This window comes from Diceros bicornis, chromosome 4 (assembly GCF_020826845.1).
Source record: "Diceros bicornis minor isolate mBicDic1 chromosome 4, mDicBic1.mat.cur, whole genome shotgun sequence".
In the NCBI taxonomy this organism is placed as follows: domain Eukaryota; kingdom Metazoa; phylum Chordata; class Mammalia; order Perissodactyla; family Rhinocerotidae; genus Diceros; species Diceros bicornis.
The window spans coordinates 82,700,620-82,726,648 of NC_080743.1; the positions used below are offsets into that span (position 1 = coordinate 82,700,620).

At 40.4% G+C, this 26,029-nt stretch overlaps 1 protein-coding gene across 1 annotated transcript in view; it reads left to right on the forward strand.

Moving 5' to 3' along the window:
* Positions 1-26,029, forward strand: part of NIBAN1 (niban apoptosis regulator 1) — a 151,601-nt gene that overhangs the window by 71,691 nt on the left and 53,881 nt on the right. Inside the window, exons 4-5 of the mRNA XM_058539883.1 lie at positions 1,934-2,048; positions 9,393-9,560. Coding sequence (XP_058395866.1) covers positions 1,934-2,048; positions 9,393-9,560 — 283 coding nt within the window. The remainder of the gene's footprint in view (positions 1-1,933; positions 2,049-9,392; positions 9,561-26,029) is intronic.

Consider the following 26,029-nt stretch of genomic DNA (forward strand, 5'->3'; position numbering starts at 1 on the left):
TCATCATATATAAAATGCTGAGCATGATCTCTTCATCACTATGTGGTGAGGATTAAACAAATGAATGCATCGAAACACTTAGCATATGGCCAAGCGCTGGCAGAGCCCAATATTGCAGTTGTTGGTATGATGACTACTAACTAATTGGGAGGAAACACTCATAGAGCGTGCTTTTGGATTTATTAAGGTTTTCACCACACTTGGCACTAACGGAAGTTTCATTTTGAGTCAAATTTTGGTGTTTTTCCTCTTTTCATTTTTTTAAAGCCTGGTCTCTCAACTTGCAATTTATGGACGATACTGCTTTCTTTGCTTTGTTCATCATTTTCAAATGAACTTGTTTCGCTTGTTAAGGTATGGCCACTGAATTTGCTAATAACCAAACATTAAAAAAAACTTGGAAATTAAAAAAAATGCCCATGCAGCTTGCCATAATTCCTCAAAGTTTTAATAATATCCTGTTTTTTTTTTTAATTTATAGAGGGGTGCATTTTTTTTATTATACCTGAGAGTTAGATATTAAGTACCTATAAATTGCCTATTATTTTATTGAGAGTCTGGTTTTGGCTGGTAATTAAGCAGGAAAAAATGAAGCATTCTCCTTTGATAATCACTTCCTGCTTCCTGTATACGTGTGTGGGGCTAGACAGATCCTGGCATGAATCCTGGCTTTGTCACCTACTCACCACTGGGCCATTGGCAAGTTATTTAACTTCTTTGGGCTTCATTTTTCTCCTTTATAAAATGGAGATAATAACTAATTCATAGTGCTGTTTTGAGGATTAAATAATATAATGTTTATAAAAGCCTTGATTGGGGTCTGTTATAACAAATAACACAATTCAGATTTGGGGCCAGTCTGAATCAAATTGCTCCTAGACTTTCTCAAATTCACACAACTTTAGATTCTTGTCTGTAATGCTCTGGGTCCCTGATGTGCTGAAGCAGGTGATTAATGGTTCTTACAAGTATGAAAACAACCTTCTTAGATATGAGAGTTTGTTTTGTTTGAGTCTCTTTGGTCACTATCTATAGACGCAGAATGTATTATTGTTATTCTGATTTTCTTGCCCTGATCAACATTATTTTAGTTATTCCCAAGAGTGCACTCTAGATTTTGGGTCCCACAGTTTCTAGGTTCAATTCTCAACCTGCTTTTAGCTTGTTAGTCTCAAAATTTTGCCTTGACTTGAGCCCTCCCATCAGATGCATGTACTTACATTTTATCTTATCTGTATGTCCTTGTGGGTTTATCTGCTTAACAAACAGCTTTCGTGCTTTAGCAATGCTCTGCCCCTCTTACATTTCCCAAACAGCAGAGCTTTTTGTCTGTTGGCCAGAATTTGTATTGATGTTATAGATGTTGCACTTCCATCCCAGATCATTTTACTGTAAAACAGTCTCATGTCTTGAGGGCAAAGTGGTGGCATATTTTGTCATAGCAACACTTTTATGTTTTTGGTGAGAACCCATGGCAACCATAATTGCAGTTACATGTCCTGCGTCTCCTGAGTCATCAGTCTCCAAGCATTTTGCACAGTGTCTGTATGCGTCGTCACCCTTGTGGTTATTAGAATGATTCAGGTGCTAGTGTCTGACATGGTAAGTATGGTGCAGAATTTCTAGAAGTATACTGAGATTCTCTTTTTCCCATTTGAGAAACATACCTACAGAGAATCTCCCTGAGATTAGGGACTGTGACTTACTCTGTTGTGATCAGCACACAAAAGTACCAAAGTAATACTTTGCAAGTAGCAGGTATGCAAAAAATATATATTTTAAGTAAATGGCTCTTACTCAATGACGTAGTATAGGAATTGCTGCCTCTGAGTGTAAGTGTCTGGGTTTGTCTGTCTATTTCTAATATTCTTGTTATTTTCCAAAAATACAAATGGGGAAAAAAAATCACTCATTTATGCCTTTCCTTTCCCAGGCCTATCAGAGAGGAGCTGCTCCTAAAAGCCGAATTCTTGCAGCTGGTGGCAAGGTGTTAATATCAGAAGAGGAATACAATTTATTATCTGATCGGCACTTCCCAGACCCTATTGGTGAGTTGCTGAGAATTCTTTCCCAAGGCAAAATTCCTAAACTTGCTTTGTTTAGCTAGACCAGTGGTTCTCAATGGGGTGGGGGGAGGGATTTCCCTCTTCAGGAACATTTGACAGTGTCTGGAGACATTTTTGGTTGTCACTATTTGGGAGGATGGTGCTACAGGCATTTAGTAGGTAGAGGCCAGTGGTGCTGCTAAACATTCTTTAATGCACAGGACAGCCCCTCACAATGAAGAATTATCTGGCATAAAATAACAATAGTTGCCAAGGTTGAGAAACCCTGGGCTAGACACATATTCTCCGTAGGCAAATGGAAGATGTCGTTTCTCTAATTTAGGTAAACATTGTACCGCTTCTATTATTTTAAATCACATTCAGTAATACACAAGTCAATTACTGTGCTTCTAGCACATAGAAAATGCACCATTGGTCAGACATCCTGAGGCTTTGGAATATATTGCAAGCTTTATAGCACTACACAATAGGACAGCAGAAATAAATAAGACCCCGTCTGTGAAATGCACAAGCCCATCTTTCAGTAAGAAAGCCCGGACCTATCAGGGAATATTATTTTACTAATTTTAGGATGATATGCAATAAAATATCCTGAATCGACAAAGTACTTTTAATAAGCATTACAGTAACTCACAGCTACTGTGTAAAAAAGCGTTGCATTAATTAGCATATCTATAAATAATAGCTGAATGACTCCACAGAAAGAGCATTGAACTGAGAATTTGGAGACTAGATTTTTTTTTTTTTAATTTTTTGTTTATTGCAGTAACATTGGTTTATAACATTGTATAAATTTCAGGTGTACATCATTATACTTCTATTTCTGCATAGATTACATCATGTTCACCACCAAAATACTAATTACAACCCATCACCACACACATGTACCGAATTATCCCTTTCACCCTCCTCCCTCCCCCCTTCCCCTCTGGTAACCACCAATCCAATCTCTGTCCCTATGTGTTTGTTTATTGTTGTTATTATCTACTACTTGATGAAGGAAATCATACGGTATTTGACCTTCTCCCTCTGACTCATTTCACTTTGCATTATACCTTCAGTGTCCATCCACGTTGTCACAAATGGCTGGATTTCATCGTTTCTTATGGCTGAGTAGTATTCCATTATGTGTATATACCACATCTTCTTTATCCATTCGTCCCTTGATGGGAACTTAGGTTGCTTCCAAGTCTTGGCTATTGTGAATAACGCTGCAATGAACACAGGGGTGCATGTATCTTTACGCATTGGTGTTTTCAAGTTCTTTGGATAAATACCCAGCAGTGGAATAGCTGGATCATATGGTAGTTCTATCCTTGATTTTTTGAGGAATCTCCATAGTGTTTTCCCTAGTGGCTGCACCAGTTTGCACTCCCACCAGCAGTGTATGAGAGTTCCCTTCTCTCCACATCCTCTTCTGACGGCGTGAGGTGATATCTCATTGTAGTTTTGATTTGCATTTCCCTGATAATTAATGATGTTGAACATCTTTTCATGTGCCTGTTGGCCATCTGTATATCTTCTTTGGAGAAATGTCTGTTCAGGTCTTTTGCCCATTTTTTAATTGGGTTGGTAGTTTTGTTGTTGTTGAGATGCATGAGTTCTTTATATATTTTGGAGATTAAGCCCTTATCAGATGCAAATATCAGTTTGCAAATATATTCTCCCAATTGTTAGGTTGTCTTTTCGTTTTGTTGATGGTTTCCTTTGCTGTGCAGAAGCTTTTTAGTTTGATATAGTCCCATTTGTTTATTTTTTCTATTGTTTCTCTTGCCCGGTCAGACATGGTGTTTGAAAAGATGTTGCTAAGACCGATGTCAAAGAGTGTACTGCCTATGTTTTCTTCTAGAAGTTTCACAGTTTCAGGTCTTGCATTCAAGTCTTTAATCCATTTGGAGTTAATTTCTGTCTATGGTGTAAGGTAAGGGTCTACTTTCATTTTTTTACATGTGGCTATCCAGTTTTCCCAACACTATTTGTTGAAGAGACTTTCTTTTCCCCATTGTAAGTTCTTGGCTCCTTTGTCAAAGATTAGCTGTCCATAGATGTGTGGGTTTATTTCTGGGCTTTCGATTCTATTCCATTGATCTGTGTGTCCGTTGTTGTGCCAGTACCATGCTGTTTTGGTTACTATAGCTTTGTAGTATATTTTGAAATCAGGGAGTGTGATACCTCCAGCTTTGTTCTTTTTCCTCAGGATTCCTTTAGCTATTCGGGGTCTTTTGTTGTTCCATATAAATTTTAGGATACTTTGTTCTATTTCTGTGAAAAATGTTGTTGGAACTTTGATAGGGATTGCCTTGAATCTATAGATGGCTTTAGGAAGTATGGACATCTTAACTATGTTAATTCTTCCAATCCAAGAGCACAGAATATCTTTCCATTTCTTTGTGTCTTTTTCAATTTCTTTCAGCAATGTTTTATAGTTTTCGGTGTACAGATCTTTCACCTCTTTGGTTAAGTTTATTCCTAGGTATTTTATTCTTTTTGTTGCAATTGTAAATGGGATTGTATTCTTAATTTCTCTTTCTGCTACTTCGTTGTTAGTGTACAGAAATGCAACTGATTTTTGTATGTTGATTTTGTATCCTGCAACTTTACCATATTCGTTTATTACTTCTAAAAGTTTTCTGGTGGATTCTTTAGGGTTTTCTATATATAAAATCATGTCATCTGCAAATAGTGAGAGTTTCACTTCTTCCTTTCCCATTTGGATCCCTTTTATTTCTTTCTCTTGCCTGATTGCTCTGGCTAGGACTTCCAGTACTATTTTAAATAGGAGTGGTGAGAGTGGGCATCCTTGTCTGGTTCCTGTTCTTAGAGGGATGGCTTTCAGTTTTTCACCACTGAGGATGATATTAGCTGTGGGTTTCTCATATATGGTCTTTATTATGTTGAGGTACTTTCCTTCTATACCCATTTTATTCAGAGTTTTTATCATAAATGGATGCTGTATCTTGTCAAATGCTTTCTCTGCATCTATTGAGATGATCATGTGATTTTTATTCTTCATTTTATTAATGTGGTGTTTTACGTTGATTGATTTGCGAATGTTAAACCATCCCTGCATACCTGGAATAAATCCCACTTCATCATGGTGTATAATCTTTTTAACGTATTGTTGTATGCGATTTGCTAGTATTTTGTTGAGGATTTTTGCATCGATGTTCATCAGTGACATTGGCCTGTAATTTTCTTTTTTTGTGTGTTGTCGTTGTCTGGTTTTCGTATCAGGGTAATGTCAGCTTCGTAGAATGAGTCAGAGAGCTTCCCCCCCTCCTCAACTTTTTGGAAGAGTTTGAGAAGGATAGGTATTAAGTCTTCTTTGAATGTTTGGTAGAATTCACCAGGGAAGCCGTCTGGTCCTGGACTTTTATTTTTGGGGAGGTTTGTGATTACTGTTTCGATCTCCTTACTGGTGATTGGTCTATTCAAATTCTCTACTTCTTCTTGATCCAGTTTTGGAAGGTTGTATGATTCTAGGAATTTATCCATTTCTTCCAGATTGTCGAATTGGTTGGCATATAGCTTTTCATAGTATTCTCTTATAATCTTTTGTATTTCTGAGGTGTCTGTTGTAACCTTGGAGACTAGATTTTTATCAAGTGTTTTCTCTAGCAGTGGCCGAAACTCTCTGGTTTCTGTTTCTCCAACTCTAGGGCCTTGAACTTGAAAATCTACAAGGATCCTTCCAGCTGTAACATACTTTGATTCTCATTCATTCCACTTGTACCATGTAGAGAAAATAGTAGATAATATATAGACCAAATAGCACATTTCATAGAGATTCATGAACTGTGGATTATGTAATAACTCCATCTGGCTTTGTGTAAATCATGCCATACAGTAATTACTTGGTTTCCTGAAAAGAGCCCTGGTTCTTATTAATGGGTATAATAATTTCATTGGAATTTATGGAGAAAAATATAATAATTTCAGCAATTTTTACAGAATTCTTAGCATAGTGTTTTTAATAACACTATTATAGGGTTAGTACATGGACCATAAACCTAGATTAACAAATTATTACTGAGTAATTTAAGCTAAAGCAACACTTTATGTGCACTGTACATATTATTATATTTTCTTTCAACATCTACTTATATGTGATTTTGGCTCTGGAGCTGCTGCTAGAAATGGGAATACCAACATGTTGACTCTTCAGAACGTCTCCAAAAGAACTTTCCAATGAAATCAGTCAGAACAGACAATATATTTATTGATTTATTGATGAAATCATAACAGAAGGAATGAAAAGGAAGGCCTGTGTAACTAGTGCCATTTGGCCCTGGGCTTCAGATTGGGGCATTTGAGTGACTTTTTTTATTGTATGGTGTGGCCTTTTAAGTTTTAAAAATAGAATATTCTACAGTAGATCATTTGTGATATCCTTGTAACTCAACTCAGAAAAAATGCAGGCTAATGGCATCTGGAAAATTGTAAAAGGTTAAATAGGAGATAACTAGAGGCTAATAGGAATGAATTTTATGGGGCTTGCTGTATCTTTTAGATGCAAAGGGTCAATGTTGCTTTCAGCCATTTGCACAAAATTGTGACATCTTGGAAAGGGCAAGGAGAATTGTTTCACAAAACCACGTTAACAGGAGCACTCACTGTATGATATAATTCCATTACAAAGAATAAAGGCACAATAAAGATGGTAGGAATTAACCTCACTCGAGAAAAAGCACTAGAGGTTTATTAATAAATATGTCTTCTTTATACAATAGTCTGCTAAGATGATGTATCAAAAATGCCCCCACATTTTGCTAAAGTGATTCATTTATTTGGCATTTTACTAGTTAGAATCTAGTTTGCTACACACAACAAAAAACTCAAATGAAATACATAAGGTTTTATTATCTTGCTAAAAATATTTGGAGATTAGTGGTCCAGGGCTGCTGTGGCAGTTCCATAAATGCCAGGGACTCTTTCTAGCTTTCTCCCCCTTTATCTCTAGGTTGTGATAGTTTTACGTAGTCCAGGGTGGGTGCTGGAGCAGCAGCCATGGCTTTTTTTTTTTTTTTTTAATTTTATTTATTTTTTCCTCCAAAGCCCGAGTAGATAGTTGTATGTCATAGCTGCACATCCTTCCAGTTGCTGTATGTGGGACGTGGCCTCAGCATGGCCGGAGAGGCGGCGCATCTGTGCGTACCCGGGATCCGAACCCGGGCCACCAGCAGCAGAGTGCACGCACTTAACCGCCAAGCCACGGGGCCAGCCCAGCCATGGCTTTCTCATCCCAGAGAGCAGGAAGGAGAAAAGGGGAGGAGGCGAGGACATTCCCTCTCTTTAAGGATATTTTCAGGAAGTTTCACTGCCACTTCAATTTACATCCCATTGGCCAGAACTTAGTGGCTGTGGCGCACCAAGCTGCAATGGAGGCAGGAAATGTAGTCTTTATTCTATGCAGTCACTTGCTCAACTAAAAATCAGGATTTTATTACTGAGAAAGAACGGGAGGATAGGTAATGTGTTACAACTAGAGGTCTCTGCTACAGCATTCAATCATTCATTCATTTACTTGTTCATTCATATGCTGATTCCTTCTTGTGTTATGATGTGCCAGGTATTTTGCTGGGTACTGAGGGGCCATCGTTTGTGCTCTCAGTGCATTCTACTCTGTTACCTTCAGATTTCAGGACACTGAAACAGGGCTCCCCTACGTGCCCTAGGAAATCTATTCTTTATCTAAGCCAATTTTGATTTATTAATTTGCCAGTAGCAAGACTCGGTTTCTGGAGCCTCCTTTATGGTTATGATCCGTTTCTTAGTATGCCCAGGGCTTTCAATTACCTCTTAGAGGGTCCTTCTTCCCTTCCTTTCCCTGAGATTGGTGTCCATTACGTAGGCAGGGAGCAGAGAGCTAATTTTTTCTTCTGCTTGCTCTTCCTAACTCTGGAAGTAAGCTGGGACTCATTTAACCAATACAATATCACATAATTCGAATGCATGGAAGGGAATAAAGTTTAGGTAGGGGATCTGAATAGTAGTACAGTTTAACATGAGTTTCTTGGAATTGATTTTGAGGGAAGAGGTAAAAGTTCATTGTTTAAGGCTTTTAAAATTTCCTAGACAGTGTAGCACTTTTATTCATTCAACAAACTGTAGCTGAACATCTGCTAGGTTCCATGACTGAAACATGGACTGAGGATACAAAGATATGTAAGGTGCAGTCTCCATGCTCCAGGGACTCTGCTTCTTGGGGAGCAGTGCTTCTGCTTCTTGAGGAGGGGAACCGTGTGGGAACCGGTGGGGGAGCTTATCTCACCCTGCTCCCCCACCCTGTGGGTGCCAGGTGTGGAAACAGGTCATTACAATATCTTGGGAAAACAAGTCAGGGAGCACCCAACTCTTTCTCTGGTGGCAGGGGAGGTGCCAACAAAGGTGCCTCAGAGGAGGCAGATTTTGAACTGACTTGAAAGATGAATGAGAATTTTCTATTCAAAAACATGGTGGAAAGGAAGAAGGAAAAGGTAATATGAACTGCAGAAACAAGATACAAAGTCATGGAATGGGTGACCATGCCTAGAGAGAGGAGAGACTGAGAGTGGAGCGAAACCAGTACAGAACAGGGCAAACACCAACACCTAATGGGGGGGTGCAGAGAAGGGGCAAAGGAGCCAATAAAGGTGACAACAAAGAAACAATTTTTAAAAAGCATGAAGGACACCAGGAAAGAGATGCTCCTGGAATTTGAGAAGAAAATGTTAACAAAAGAAGGGTCATTAGCAATAAGAGATGTTTCAGATCAGGTTAAAAGAATAGATAATGAAGAAGAAGCAAGGCTGGCAGTTAGGATGACAGGAGTGACCTCAGCAATTGGGTTTCGGGACTGGTGGGGCAGGGACAAGAGTGAGGTGAGAGTAGGAGTTGATGGCATGAAGACAGCAAGGGCTGGTTTGGCAATGACAGGGAGGAGGGAGAGAGTGCAGGGCAGAGAGCAGGCCTGGTGTAGTGGGAGCCTGTGGGGAGGGTAGGTGAGTGTCTGCACAGGTGGACAGCGGAGCCTGAAGAGGGCCATTAGGGAAGAGCAAGCTCTGTTTGCGGGTCATTTTGAGGTGAAGTGAGAAAGATTGTGTCTGATGGCCTTGGTTATTCCTGTGGAGTAGGAGGTGAGGCCACCTGCTGGAGTGAGACAGGTGAGCTGGCAAAGGGATACGAGAGGAGCCACAACTCTCATTTACCTCCTCCCTGTGAAGACACCTCACACTGCCTTTCCATCCCGTGGCCTGCCCCAGAGAGTTACCTTCACAGCCTGAAATAAGTATTTTAAATAAAAGATACATGTTTTAAAACGTCTTTGTGATTTCAATATTTCTTTAGCATCCAGTGAGAAGGAGAATGCTCAGCCCTTTGTGGTCCTGCCAAAGGAATTCCCGGTGTACCTGTGGCAGCCATTCCTCAGACACGGCTACTTCTGCTTCCATGATGCCGCTGACCAGAAGAAGTTCAGCGCTCTCCTGAGTGACTGCATCCGACATCTAAACCATGGTATGGCATGGCTGCCCTCTCATCCCCAGCTGGGCTGCTTTTTCTCAGTTGGCCTGGTCAGTCCTCTGTTAGAATGATTCCTGGAAAGAGCCACAGAGGGTACTGCCCCTGGGAAGGAGAGGGAAACCAAGCAGAGGGAGAGTTTTGTATGCAAGAAGTGTCGTCAACTTGCTGGTTGTTTGGTGAGGTCTGGAAGCCTCAGTGAAACAGAATGTGGAGAATTATCTGATGGCACCCATGGGCATGCATTTGGAGTGCCATAGTCATGCATGTAATTTTGCCTGTAATTCATCCTCCTCCTTTTCCCTGATTTTTTTTAACTTAAATGACAGCAAGAATGTGCCAGTTGTCCCTGGCAAAATCTTAGTCCTTATGACATTTTGTGTGTGTGTGTGTGAAGATTAGCCCTGAGATAACATCCGTTGCCAATCCTCCTCTTTTTGCTGATGAAGATTGGCCCTGGGCTAACATCCATGCCCATCTTCCTCCACTTTATATGGGATGCCGCCACAGCATGGCTTGACAAGCGGTGCATTGGTCCGCGATTGGGATCTGAACCTGCGAACCCCGGGCCGCCAAAGCAGAGAGTGCGAACTTAACCGCTATGCCACTGGGCTGGCCCCTATGACATTTCTTGTTTATTCTCACCTTTATTTCTGAATAACAGTTATTCAAAACTTTAGGGTACATAAGCGTCACCTGGAAAACTTAAACACAGATTTTTGGGCTCTGTCCTCAGATACTCTGGTTCACTGGGTCTTTGGCAGGCCCCCGATTTTGCTTTTCTAACAAACTGCCAAGTGATGCTGATGCCATTGGTCCACGGCCCACACTTGCAGCTGTGTTGCTTCAGACCACTTTGCCTCTAGGTATGAATTTAATTAACGTTATGTCTATCATGAAAACACTTTTCATTCCAATGTGTGGTGTTTGATGAACTGATGTGAATGCTGGTTTTCTGGACTCTGTGAAGCCTTCAGGCACAGATAATTGAACTCTTTGTCCTGTGGCAAGTTGCAAAGTTAACCAGTCAAATATCACTGAGGGCTCACTCTGTGCCAAACTCTGTAGGTGTGAGGAACAGAGGAACAAACCACGCAAAGTTCCTCTCTCTGGGGTCTAAATTCACACGGAGGGAGGGACAAAACATGCCTAAATTCACAAGATCACTTGATAGTTGTCAGAGTTAATGTGTTGCAGAATAACTAGAGGTTACATCGTGAAGAAGGGAGGTCAGTACTTTCAGCTTGTCGGAGGAGGCCTCATGGAGCAGGTGACATTCGAGTTGAGTCACCTCATCCGCCTGTACCTTTGTTTCCTAATAAGGCTAACAGCATTGTACATTTACTTTAAAGTTCTGAGGTTTCTCGGACAGCGTCAGTCCCACAGAGCAAAAGTCACCAGTGATGCATGTCAGTCTGTTCTTGATTTTAGCTTGTGTATTGATGAGAGGCTAATGGAAAAGATGTCACTTTATTTTGCTATAGCAACTCTGAATAACATTGGTCATAATATTGGCTCATAACCAGTTAGGGACTTTATAAAAATAATACCCTTATTAATATCTTGCTTTGTGGTTTTGATGTTTGAGAGACTAAGCATTGCCCAGCACTGCCTGCTCTATCTAGCTCATTTTTCAATACACTTACACCTCTGTGTGCAGGGCCTGGGTCTAGTACGAACATGCAGTTAGTTGGCACTAAACACAAGAACCACGAAGTTTTGCTAAGCAGAGAATGTTCTCTGCCCAGCCAGATGGGACTTGCTACACTCCCCTTTCCGTGTACATAATAGGAATTTCTCTGGGGAGTTTTGGGATGCTATGTAGCCTGGATTTAGACTCCATTTATGGAAGATTTCAGTTGATTCAAAACCCAACTCTGCTTTCCAGTGTGTTATCAAAAGCACTCAGATAATGGGGTCTAGTCACATTGCCCTGGTTCTGTGTCACATTCCTCTGTCCATAAACCGCTTTTTCTTCACTGAGGCTTTGTGCAGACTTAATGTGATTTGACATATCTTCCAGTAGCTCCAGTCAGAACCAGAGACCTTCATAACATTGTAGGAAACAGTCCTTGAGTGTCATGGGCCGATGAGCTCCTGGGTCTTTCCCTTCTCACCTGTTTCTATGTTTTTGACAGCACAAGGTACCACCCATCTTTCCAGAATCACTTTTTTGTTTCAGTATCTACCTGTTATTCATTGTATGGTATTGAGTAAATCAGTAAGAGGTTTCACAAACTCCCTGTTAAACATTGTTTTTTCCATAATTACCAGAAGAGTTTAGAAATAGATGGAAAGTTAGGGCCATGATAAGGGCTAGAAACTCTGAGGGGGTACGAGGAGGCTGCTGACTTCCACCCCCAGGCAAGTAGAGTAAGGACTGTCAGCCTGCTGTTGTCTCATTCGCTCTCAGGCCATCACGCACTTCTGTTGAGAACCGGTCCAAGACATTCTAGCAGCTGATGCTGGGCCAAGATTGAGCCCCCAGTTTTATTGAGATATAATTGACATATAACATTGTATTAGTCCAAGGTGTAAAACATAATGATTCAATATATGTATATATTGCAAAATGATTACCACAAACACCCATCACCTCACAGTTACAATTTTTTTCTTGTGATGAGAGCTTTTAAGATCTGCTCTCTTAGCAACTTTTAATATACAACACAGTATTGTTAACCATAGTCACCATGCTGTACATTACATTCCCAGAATTTATTTGTCTTATAACTGAGAGTTTGTACTTTTTTTTTGAGCTGAGCTAACATCCATTGCCAATCTTCCTCTTTTCTTGCTTGAGGAAGATTGGCCCTGAGCTAACATCTGTGCCAGTCTTCCTCTATTTTGTATGTGGGTTGCCGCCACGGCATGACTTGAAGAGTGGTGTAGATCTGTGACCAGGATCCAAACCTGTGAACCTGGGCTGCTGAAGAGGAGCACATGGAACTTTAACTACTCGGCCATGGGGCCGGCCCCAAAAGTTTGTACCTTTTGACCACCTTTACCCATTTCCCCCACCCCTCCACCCCTGACATCTGGCAACTGCCAAGCTGTTCTGTTTCTGTGAGTTCAGTTTTTTTAGATTCAACATATAAGTGAGATTATAAGTATTTGTCTGTCTCTGTCTGACTTATTTCACTTAGCATAGTGGCCTCAAGGAATCTTCGAGAGAAGATCATTTCATTGCCTTTGTGGTAAATTCCACCAAGGATGTTTGTCACTTGGGGTCCCCAGGATACGTCCCTAGTGCTCAAATCCCACCACAACCCAGCCCACTTGCCCTAGGAGTTCTAGTTCGACTTGGTCCAGGTATCCACATCCATTCGTTCTGAATCCAGAACCACGTCTCCTATTCCTCCTTATTGGGTGGGTGTTTCCTATTCAGCCCTGACAAAGGGCCTGATTATACCCTGTTTTGGGACAATAAGGCTGTCCTAAGGTAGGTAAGGGCAGGTAGAGACTCTCTGCTCCTCCCTCCTTCAAGAGAGGGAGCTGCCTCTGGGTGCCTCAAAGATTATTTACACTCTTAAGGAGCATGAAGGTATGTGTGTGTGTGTGTGTGTGTGTGTTTTGTTTTTAGCACCTCTTCATTGGGCACGCATAAGAAAACTCCATGGGTTAATCTTGAGTAGAACATCCTGCCCCAACACGCTGGACTAAATATCAAGCCCATTGCATGACATGTGCCTAGAGCAGCTGTTGCCCTCTGTCCCCTTTGGAATCACACTGCAATCCTTTGTCTCTGATGAGGGAAGGCCAGTATTCTAAAAGTCCACTGCCACAAAATGGGACTTACATCAACCCAAGATGTTCCAAGACAGCCCTGTTGTCCAAAATTCAGTCCTATTCTTCAGAATTTTAGTTTGCAAAATATGATCATTGTAGTTACAGGGATATAGTTAATACTCTTAATATAGAGGGCTGTACACATGCAATATGGAATAATGGTCATTATCAATGCATCCTTTCAGCTCAGGATAATCTTTCCTTGGCATGGGAATTTGCAGAAAGGGGGAAAGTGTTCCTAGCAGGAGGAATAGGATATATGGGGGACAAGAGGAGAGTCAGAGCATGGACAGTCAGAGGAACTGAAAGAATTTTGTGTGACTGGTGCTTGGAGAGGAGAGAGGAAACAAGTGAGGACGGGGAGATGGGCAGGATCCAGTCTATAAAGGGCTTTGCGATGCATATTAAGAGATTTTACTTTATTCTAACAGTGATAGGAAACCATTGAAGGATTTTAAGCAGATAAGTGACTTAGTTATATATTCATTTTAGAAAGGTCACACTAGCTGCTGTGTGGGGAGTGGATAGGAGGGTAGCGTGCTGGGATGCCAGGAGGCCACTTAGGAAGCTTTGGCAGGCAACAGATGGTGGTAGCCTACACCAGAGAGTGCAGGTGGTGAGAGGTGGCTGGATAAGAGAAATAGCCAAGAAGTAGAATCAGCAGAACTTGAGGAGAGATAGTGTGGGGAGTGAGGCCATTGGAGGAGTCCCCTGTTTCTGCCATTCTCTGAGATGGGAACCTTGCGTGAGGAGGAGCAGGTTCCATAGAAAGGAGATAATGTGTCCAGTGTTGCAGATGTTGTTTGGAGAAGTCCATGGACATCCAGGTGAGGAAGTCTGGTAGACAGATGCATGGACAAGGCTGGAGAGCAGGAAGGCCATCTGGAGTGGAGACACAGGTGGGAAGTCAGCAGCCGGTGTGTGTCACTGAAGCTGTGGCTGACTTTGTGGGAAGGATGTAGCTTGTGAGCCCCTCAAAGGCAGAGGCTTTTATCTGTGTAGCCCCAACAGTCGGCTGAGGGCCTGGCACCTGGTACAGGCTCTGTAAATATTTCCTCCCTCCCTCCTTAGGTATAGTTGCAAATATGTCCATGCGTGAAAAAGCATGGAGCATGTGTGGGAGCAGTGTAGGGATGTTTGTGCTTAAAATCTGTCAACATTAAAGTAGAATGGGTTGGTGCTTTTACATTAAGTGAATACTAACTTATTCATTCATTACATGGATCTGCGATTTTACTATTGAACCTTTAAGCAACATGTTCATCGGGAATACAAAGCCCCTGTGAAATTCAGTAAGTCAGGCTCTCTGACTCACCCTCTTCATACATATACCTACTCAATTGCCAGTGTCTCTTCTGTATTTTATTTCAAGTTCACTGCTACCAGCCTGCTTTGGGACTCATATAAAAATCATTCCCCAGGGCTTTTAGTTGATCTTACTTTTTCCAATTACTGCCACCTCCTTCTACATGTGACAGTCGGATAAATCATCTTTAAACACAATTTTTGATTAAAATCCTTCAATGGTACTGCCATTGTCAACAAGATGCAATACTTAATCCCAAGAGACTGGCTGTGGCTGGTTTCCTGCTCCTCTCAAGCATAAGCCTCCTTTCCCCCCACCTTGCCGCCCCACCCTGCCCACCTTCTTTGAATGGAAGTTTTACTTGGACATCTTTGGCATTTTCACACACCTGGGACCCCCACTCCTCACCTATTCAAATTCTCTCTTGCTCCTTTAAGAACAAGCTCCAGTCTCACCCCTGCTGTGAAGTCCACAGGGATGACTTCACTAGCACCCATCAGCCGTCCCACGGATTGGATACTCACCACCTTCTGTCTTCCATTATTCATTTTCATGTCTAGTTGTCCTGTTTCTCAAACTCTATTTCAAGTTCCTCAAGGGAAATCTTGTGTCAACCTTTGTATCCCCCTATAGTGCTCAGACAGTTATCTTGTGTTCATAAAATGGTTCTAAGATACTAATGAATTAATAACTCATACTAAAGTAAAGCTGATTTCAGAATTTGTGTGATTTTAGACATGACAGTTAGAAATGTGGTTTGATCTATTTCATAAACACATTGGCATGAGTGAGTGAAGAGATTTATTGATATAAAGCCTAAAGGGTTTAGGGAACCAGGGAGTCAGATGTTAGAAGGAAGCCACCACCGGATGAAGGTGATTCTGGAACGGAGATGGAATGCTGGCAAAGTTTTGTTCAACAGTACTGTGTTAGCTTGGAGGACAGCCAGGACTGCCACTAAGCAAATGCCAGTGTCGCCAACATCATAAACACTAAGGAAGAGAGGACAGTAGAATATCTGGGAAGCATGAGTGCACATGGGTTGAAATCTACGTTTTATAAAAGAAGAGCCCGGTGGATTTTGATGAAAAGAACACAGACACATAAAGACACTCTGCAAACCTCTACTCCAAATTAGACTCATTCAATCACCTACGATAATTATGACATCCAAGGCTGCTTGTGATGGAGTGAGTCAGGTTGAATGTAGAGCTAAAACTGATTAAACTTTGGAATTTGTTGCTATCAGGGTTGTATGCCTTGAGCTCTTATCCCAGAAGTCCTAAGTCAAATCAAACACCTTTATTAGATTTGATTTTGACACTTGCACATTTTAGATATTCAAAAAATGTTGCTGAATTATATTGAATTTTAAAATAGAAAAGGATCTTAACAATTCAGATTAGATAGAGCAAATCCTTTTTGGGGTGCTCATTTGAACACCATGTTTTATGCTCTCCATTACAGTAGATCTCAGAAATATTTCACTAACTTCTTGGAGCACTAACTCCTCAGCCCATTATCACCCATGAAACAAGTTCATTTCTTGAGGGCCTAAGTGTCTGATGTGGGCATTAACTGATTTTAACTGAAAATACACAATAAATTTTATTTTGTTATATATGAAAACATACTCCTGAATTTGTGGCACATGCTTGTATTTATAGACACGTATCTATGAGTTAGAAAATTCTAACTATGCTTGGGCTCTTTTGGACACCTTGCTGCAAATGATTAGTGTTTGACTGGACATAGATAAATGAAAGTACAGTTTTTGTAAACATCTCTTTGTATGCTTTTCCTTATAAAAAGTATTCTATGGTGTACTTTTGTTGCAATGCATAAAAACCTCTACACATTGTAAACAAAAATGCTTGCTAACTTGCTGTTTAGTAAATAAGGAGATATCAATTTCCAGTTTTCATAGGACTGTCTCAAACAAAATTCTTTAAAAGGGTTCTCTCTGCTTGGAGATTACATTCTCTCCTTGAGTTAGTTTGTGCTTTTTGCCTTGCATAGTTAATACTCTACAAATTATAGGTATTTCTCTCTGTCTCTTGATGAATATGTCATTTTCTCTAAATAAGTTATCACTTCCCCCTCTCTGACCCTTGCTTGCTGTTCCTAAAACTCTAAATTTGGAAGACACCTTTGTGGTCACATATTCTAAGTCTCAACATTTATTTATGATAAAGCTTATTTATGATAAGTCTCAAATAATGACTTATTTGCCCAAGGTCACACCTAGTTTATTTATGATAAGGCTCAAATAGTGACTTATTTGCCTAAAGCCCACCTAGTTAGTAGTAAAGGACCAGTTGTCCTGACACCTAGTCCTTGACATCTGTTTCAACTATACATATCATATCTTTTCAGCATTACTTTTTAAAAGACTCTTTCATCGCTTGGCCATTTAAAACACATTACTGTTGGGGGCCGGCCCAGTGGCGCAAGCGGTTAAGTGCGCACGCTCCGCTTCGGCGGCCCCGGGTTCACAGGTTTGGATCCTGGGTGTGCACCAACGCACCGCTTGGTAAGCCATGCTGTGGCGGCGTCCCATATAAAGTAGAGGAAGATGGGCACGGATGTTAGCTCCAGGCCACTCTTCCTCAAGAAGAAAGGGGAGGATTGGCATCGGATGTTAGCTCAGGGCTAGTGCTCCTTACAAAAAATAAAATAAAATAAAATAAAACACATTACTGTTAAATCAAAATACTCTTGTGATACCTTTGCATGATCCAAAGTGAAGCAAACCCGGAGCTATTCCGTTGTGGTCATTTGAGACCTGGGAGATGCCTGGTTTCTTGAGAAGCAGTGAGTTTTAAGTCGATATTTTGTCCACCAGCTAAACATAACTATATCTTTTAGTTTAGATTTGCTCTGAAGGTAAAATATTTGATAATGTAGCTTGTTTACTAGTTAAATTTTGTGAAGAATGCAAACCATATATGGTTTTATACAATTTAAATAAAAACTCTGATTTGTAAAGGAAGATTATACTGCTTCTGAGGACATAGGTTGGAATATTTTAAAAATAATAGATCTAAAATAAACCAGACAGAGAAAGATAAATACTGCATGGTATCACTTATATGTGGAATCTTAAAAAAAAAAGAAAAGTCAAACTCATAGAAAGACAGTAAAAAAGTGGTTGATGGGCTAAGGGGTGGGGGAAATAGGGAGAGGTTGGTAAAAGGGTACAGCTTTTTTTTTTCAGCTATCAGATGAATTTGGTCTGAGGATCTAATGTAAAACATGGTGACTATAGTTGATAACACTGTATTGTATAGTTGAAATTCACTGAGAGTAGAACTTAAATGTTCTCACACACACACAAAACCCAAACAAATATGTGAGGTGATAGATGTGTTAATTAACTAGATGAGGGGTATCCTTTCACAACGTATACTGTATCAAATCATCACTATGTATACTTCAAATAGCTTACAATTTTATATGTCAATTATACCTCAATAAAGCTGAAATTTAAAAAATAATAGATCTAAAACATGTTTTATTCACATTATTTGTGCTTATGGATTTACTTAAATTACCTGAAGCTCTCAAACAGTCTAAGAGTTGGAACTGAGAGAACAGGTCTCCATCAGAAACTAAAATAAATAGAACTGGTTTCTCTCAGCTATTTAGCATTTGTCAGCACCAGTACATATATAGTCTTAAGTTCATTTGTTGCCTTAAGCTATGTTGCCATGGAACTATTTTGAATACTTCTTTTGGCCTGTCAGACTCGTTTCGGGTTCAGTGAAACCACTGATTCCTGCCCACCCACCACTCCTCACCTTCCACCCCCGAATTCCAGTGAACCAAGTAGTTATTTTGGTATGAATGTCTAAAAGTTGTATTCTTATGGTAGTAAGTGGTGACAAATTGGAACAATGATAAAAAAGATTAAACAAGCAGAGAGTTGAAGTTAATTCAAGCAAAATTTTTTGTCTGTGCTATTTGGATTGGGTAAATTCCAAAATCACTGGACAGTTTTTAATGTTATTATGACTGACTTTGGCAAAGCTTGAATAGCTTTCAAGTTTTTTTATTTGTGACTGGAATAAGGTAAGATTGAGACATACTTATTAAAATGACAGAGCAAACGGGCTAGATCTTTTAATGTGTGGCTAGATAATCAACATTATGAAAGAACTCTATTTGGCATATATTCCAAAATTTCTTTTAAAAATCAACATTCAGGGGCCGGCCGCACGGCTTAGTGGTTAAGTGCGCGCACTCCACTACTGGCGGCCCGGGTTCGGATCCCGGGCGCACACTGACGCTCGGCTTCTCCGGCCATGCTGAGGCCGCATCCCACATACAGCAACTAGAAGGGTGTGCAACTATGACATACAACTATCTACTGGGGCTTTGGGGAAAAAAAAGGAGGAGGATTGGCAATAGATGTTAGCTCAGAGCCGGTCTTCCTCAGCAAAAAGAGGAGGATTAGCACGGATGTTAGCTCAGGGCTGATCTTCCTCACAAAAAAAAAAAATCAACATTCAGGAGAGCTTGGAGAAAATCCTCACCTATTTTATGGAATGGTGAGCCACGGTTCTCCTTCTCACACTGTGAACAGATTTGGAGCATGTGAGAGGGAAGAGAACCATGCTGGGAGCTGGTTCTATTCATTGTTTTGAGTTTTTTAAAATTAACTGTTGAGTAGCTATAAAAGAATGCTTATGAAGTATGTACAGGGTATAACGAACATTACTGTTACCCTTGTAATTTCTTATGTGCCCCTCCTTGATCTTATTACCGTCTTTTCCCTTTGAGAGAGCACCATCCTGGGTTTTGTATTTTGCTTTTCTTTATCGCTTTATCTTGTATGTTTAATCATTTTGCATGTTCGTTTGTTTTTTTTTGTGAGGAAGATTAGCCCTGAGCTAACATCCGATGCCAATCTTCCTCTTTCTGCTGAGGAAGACTGGCCCTGGGCTAACATCTGTGCCCATCTTCCTCCAATTTCTATGGGACACTGCCACAGCATGACTTGACAAGTGGTGCGTCGGTGAGTGCTGGGGATCCAAATCTGCAAACCCCAGGCTGCCGAAGTGGAGCACGCACGCTTAACCACTACGCCACTGGCCTGGCCCCTCATTTTCCATGTTTTTAGAATTTATCCTTTGGAATTTATTATATGTCTTCTTTCATGACTTCCTTTTTCAATATTTTACTCCAGTGATTGACCTGTATTATTGCCTGTAGCTGTATTTCATTGATTTTCATTGCTGAATATATTCCATTATATTAACATACCTTAATGTCTGATATCCATTTTACTGTTGATAGGCATTTGGGTTGTTTCCATTATTTATTACTAACAGTAATAAATGAACACTTTCTGTTTGTTGCTGGTTTATAGAAATTTAATTTTGATCTGATTTGCTAATATCTTAAGGAATGTTCATGTCTGTGTTGAGTGTATCTGGCCTGTAATTTTCCTATTTTGCAATGACATTTTTAGATTTTGCTGTCAAGGTTATTTTTGCTTCATAAAATGAGTTATAGAGTGTTCCCCCTCCTCTTTTTCCTTTTCTGTAATCTGGAATAGTTTGTGTAAGCCTGGAATTACTTGTATTTTTGATATTTGGTGGAGCTTGCCTGTAAAACCATCTCATCTTGGTGTTCTTTTTGAGGGAACTTTTTAAACTACTGGCTTAGGTTTTTAAATTGTTATAGGAGTATTCAGTTCTTCTGTTTATTAAGTCAGTTTTAGTATGTTACAGTTTTGTAGAAATTTATCCATTTTGTTTATGTTTTAAAATTTAGAGGCATAAAGTTTTGCGTAATATCCTCTTATTTTTTAAGAATATATTCACGGTGCCCCCCTTATTCTCTGCAGCATCTGTAGTTGTTCCCTCCTTCTTTCTAATATTGTTTATTTGTACCCCCCTTTCTTTTTTTCTTGGTCAGTCTTACTAGAAGTTTGTCAATTTTGTCAGCTTTTTCAAACAACCAAATTTAGACTTTGCAGATTATTGCATATTGGTTTTATATTATGCTAATTTCTGATGTTATCTTTTTAATTGGCTTTCTTCTATTTCCTTGGGCTTTATTTTGCTGGGATTATTTTTCTCACCTCTTCAGGTAGATGCTTAGCTCCTTGTGATTGTTTTAAAATACTTGCAAATTCTTTGACACTCTTTCCTTCAGAAAAATGAAGCCTAATTTTCCCCCTCTTGAATGTGGGCCAGATTTAGTGACTTACCATGACCTCTACCACATTCTATTTGTAAGAAGTATGTGGCTTTCAAGAATAGGTCACAAAAAAAATAGCTTTTGCTTGGCTTTTTCTCTTTTGGATCACTCACTTGGGAAAACCCAGCCATCATCTAGTGAGAACACAAAAGCAGCCCTCTAGAGAGGGCCATGTGGAGAGAAAGTGAGGCCTCCTGCCAACAGCCAGCACCAACTGGCCAGCCATGTGAGTAAATTATCCTGGAAGTGGATGCTTCTGTTCCAGTCAAGCCTTCAGATGATTGCAGCTTTGGCCAATATGTGATTGCAACCTAATGAAACACCTCAAGCCAGAACCACCCAGCCATGGGGCTTTCGAATTCCTTAACTCACAAAAACTATGAGAGAGGACAAATATTTATTGTTGTTAGTAGTAGAGGCATTAGGTCTATTAATGCCTTTACTTTTCTAAAGTGAAAGTTAGCTTCAAGGTTTGGCTTACATGTTTTGGTTTTGTATTAGTTTGCTAGGGCTGCCAGAACAAAGTACCACAAACTATGACCTTATTATGACCACCATGACCTTATTATCTCAGAGTTCTGGAGGCAAGAAGTTTGAAATCAAGATTTTGGCTGGGTTGGTTCCTTCTGAGGGCTGTCAGGGAAGGATCCATTTCAGGCTTCTCTCCTTGGCTTATAGAAGCATCACGCCAATCTCCGCTTTGATCTTCACATGGCATTCTCGTTATGTGCGTGTCTGTGACCAAATTTCCCCTTTTTATAGGGCACCAGTCATATTGGATTATGAGCTTAACCCACTCCAGAATGACCTCATCTTAACTAATTGCATCTACAAAGAACTTATTTCCAAATACGGTCACTTTCTGAGATACTGGGGGTCAGGACTTTAACATATGAATTTTGGGGGAGTACAGTTCAGCGTGTAACAGGTTCCTTACTTAATCACCAGCTCATCAAGGCATTTAAAATTATTTTTTACAGTGTAATTTATCCAGCATATTTTTTCTTTCAATGGGAGGATTGGTTAAGATATAGACCCTGCCGTGTGGCTGGACAGTCATAGATAAAATTGGGATGGTTTTGAAAAGTTAATTGTCACTAATAGCAGTTTTACAAAGGCTGCTTGCATCTTTGAGGCACTCATTCATTTTGCAGCCGTGTCACATTGCCGTTGAGGTTCTGCAGCTCCACATTTGTCACCCTGCCCTTGGGAAAAAGTCTCAAAAGCTAAAGCTGACATTCAGAACATTTTCAAGCTCTAGGGCCACTTTAGGAATCATGTTTCAGTCAACTCTGTGTTGAATGCTCTCTGTGACTATACTACATATCAACCATAACAATAATAACAAAGAAGCCTCCGTCATCAAGATTAAGTTATACCCTGTATGCTATGTATAAGATGATAGAGAAAGGTAGAATATATTTTAGAAAGCTTTCCATTAAAAATAGTACAAACCTTTCCTATACATAAAGGATTAACTCTCAGCTATCTAGAAACCTTGCTTAATCAGAGGCTCTTATTCATTTAGGGTTATCCATAGACAAGGAGTTTTAGCAATGCTTTTCAAAATGTGATCTGTCAACCATTTGCCTCTGAATGACTTGGCGTGGGGTCAGGGTGGAGATGAAGAGGCTGTTAAAATTTCATATTCCCTGGCTTTACCCAGATCTACTAAATTAGAACCTCTGAGGAAGAGAGCCCAGAAATCTGTATTTTAAACCAGCACCCTTTCAAAGTTAGCCAATGTTTGCTGCCTAGGGTCTTCCTTCCCAATATAAGGTATTTTGCTTTAAGCAACTTAATTTTTATTTTTCTTAACTTACATTTTGCATAGAGAGTCATGATTCTTATATACGAAATTGATGTTTGAAGTGATATTCAATAAAACAATTAAAAAGTAGTGAATGGCCACAGTATGCTTAGCAATTATATGATAAAATCAAACCATTTATAATATTTTAGTTAGGGTACCACAACTTCATAGAATTTCCTTTTTAAAAATAATCTTAAATCTCATGGCAAGTACAATTGAGATATATTTTATTTATTTACTGAGTTTTGCATTTCCAGTGTGAGCCTTTTTCTTTTCTTTTCTTTTCTTTTCTTTTCTTTTCTTTTCCTCCCCTCCCCTCCCCTCCCCTCCCCTCCCCTCCCCTTCCCTTCCCTTCTGTTCCCTTTTCTCTTCTTTTTGTGAGGAGATCAGCCCTGTGCTAATATCTGCCAATCCTCCTCTTTTTTTTCTGAGGAGGACTGGCCCTGGGCTAACATCCGTGCCCATCTTCCTCCACTTTATATGGGATGCCGCCACAGCATGGCCTGACAAGCAGTGCGTCGGTGTGCGCCCGGGATCCGAACCGGTGAACCCCGGGCCACTGCAATGGAGCACGTGCACTTAACGGCTTGCGCTGCCAGGCTGGCCCCTGAGCCTTTTTCTTTTATACTGTATTATCCAATTTTATGTAAAAGCTTGCTCTGGCAAGCTGTACATGTGTATGTGTATATGGATGATCTCCTCCAGTAAGACGAAATACCTCTCTCCCCTTCTGCCCTTGTCCTTTCCTTCTGTCTGATTCAGAGACTATTCTAGGGGAGGAAAAAATTTTTCTTGACCCTCTTAGGGTCCCTGACTGGGTCTGAATATTAGACTGACAAAGATTAACAAGAGAAAGCATATAAATTTATTGAACATAAGTTTTACGTGACACGGGAACTTTCGTAAGGAAATGAAGATCTGAAGAAACAGTTGAACCTGAGTGTTTTATGCTGGGTTGGATGAAGAGCGGAAAGATATGATAGGACAAAGAGTGTGAGCCACGTGTCATAAACTGGGGGAAACAGCAAGGCCCGTTCATCTCATGACCTGCTTTAGGGAAGGAGAGTGGGGGGAGGTCAGAGGGCCTTTCCTGCTTCTGCCGTTTTCTCAGATTCCTTCAGCTTGGAATATTCAGTATGTCAAGGTGCCATACTTTGGGGTAGCATGTTCTGAACCTCATCACTGTCTACCACCTCTAACTTAGAGATGGCCATAAAATCCTCTAAAAGTTATTTAGAGGAATTGTCTTGCAAAAACTTGAGTTAACCTAGCTCCTTCTTTTGAGTTATATGGATCAGTAATGAGTTAACAGTCAGTGAGGGCTCCCTGAGTGGCCCCATGCGTCCAGGAACAAAAGCAGCTGTGCTCTTTGCCTTACAGGCGTTAACCCAGTGATTCTCCAACTTCACTGGGCATCAGAATCCCCTGGACGGCCTGGTAAAACACAGATTCCTCGGCCTCATCCCAGAGTTTCTGAGTCAGCAAGTCTGGGTTGGGTCCTAAGAATCTGCATTTCTAATGTGTTCTCAGATGAGGCTTCCATACTTGAAAAACTGCTGTATTAATTCAGTTAATCCTCCCAGGAATCCTGTGCCCTATTGTTTTCATCATCACTTTATAGATGAGGATTCTGAGGCAGCTGGGAAGACAGCTGGTGATCAGTACAAGATTTTAAACCCAGGCAGTCTGACTCCAAAGCCCACGCTCTGTCTAACCCACTGTGCCATGTGGCTTCTCAGTCAGCAAGTGCTTATTAAGCACCAACTATGCTTATTAAGCCCATTATTTGATTAGCTGCTATAAAAAAAGTCTAATCTAATTCCTTATCTGGGCCCAGATGATTTAAGGTTAGTCACTTCTGACTGAACTTGACACCAGCATGGTTCATTTCGTAATATCTGTCTGAGAGGGAAGTGACCTGTTGTACATTTGCTGAAATTCAGGTGGCAGTTGAGATACAGAAGTTAAGTCTTTTCTCTGCTTTTAAAAATGAAGTTGTGCCTTAAGCCAGATGCGTGTTCCTGTGGTAATTTGGGTACTGTAAAAATGCTCTCCAAAGTCAGAGTTTTCTTGGCTTGGCCAAATATACAGCTGATAATAATTTTGTGGGGTGTGTTGCAGGAGTGGGATTGAAAATTCATGGTACTTATGTATTACCATCTCCTTATGTTTTGAATACTTAGCCATTTATTTTTTTTTTCCTTTCAGCAGTTTCTTATGCTATCTGGATTCCTATATTGGTTATTGCCAGGGAGAAGTCTTGACTTGACCTGATTATTTTAGTGTTTTCTTATGGAGACCACAAATTATACATCAAGTGACCACTATCTGGCTGTTAGGGGGACATTCCTATTTTAAGGGGCTTAGAAAGGGAGGTGAAAGAGAAGGAAGTTGGAGAGGAGCAATGACATCATAACGCCCACTTTCAGACCAAGCCACTCCCTACCAAGTTCCCTTTTCTGTGGGCGATCAGGTCATGGTCTGTGCAAGTACCAGCTAAGAAAAGAACTGTGACTTCTCTTCGTTGTACTTCCCTGTTCCTTCCCCGGCTTTCCACAGAAAGTAGAGGACTGCCCATGTTCCTACATTGATGATAATCGCTTTTCTGCTAGCTTTGTGCATATATGTCAGGGGTAAATGATAACTTAAGTGACAAGGTAGGGAAAAGTTGGAACAAAGAACCTTTATGAAGTGTCTGTTCTATCCAGAACATTGTCTTAGATGCTGGGTGGGGGAAAACAAACTAAAAACACACAGCCATGCTTGTAAACAAGACTCAGTCATAAGGCTAGGCCATTCAATCAATAGTGGAAAGCTTTTGGAATTATTTTCTCCTGACTTTCAAGAAGTCATGGAATAACAGAACTGGAAAGTAGACCAGGAACGTTATTTCACCTCATTCCATTTCACATCGAGTCAACTCTTGCCCAACGTGAAGTGGTTCTGTTCCAGAGAATGTGATGAGTCAGGCCAGATGCGCTCCTATAACACATCTTAACCCTAGTCCTTTCCTTCTTCAATCCCTTGGGAGGAGGATAATAGTTGAAGGTCTCCCCTCTTCTTTTCTTTTCCACTCTGTAAGACATCAGATTAGATATTTTCAAGTATAGAGAATCAGAAGCCTTTCCACAAAGTTGTAGACTCCTTTTGGCAATAGTAATGAGTCATTCTTGCCGAGAACATAGGTAGTTTACGTCTGTCTAGCGCTTCTTGTCAGAAGAAGCTTAATATACACGGAGTAAGCTGCATTTCCTGGCACTAAGTACCCTAGTCACAAACCACAAAATTAGCCAACAAGGGCAAATTAAGGCATTCAGTATTACAGTTGGGCTACTTTTGATGTGTGTATTG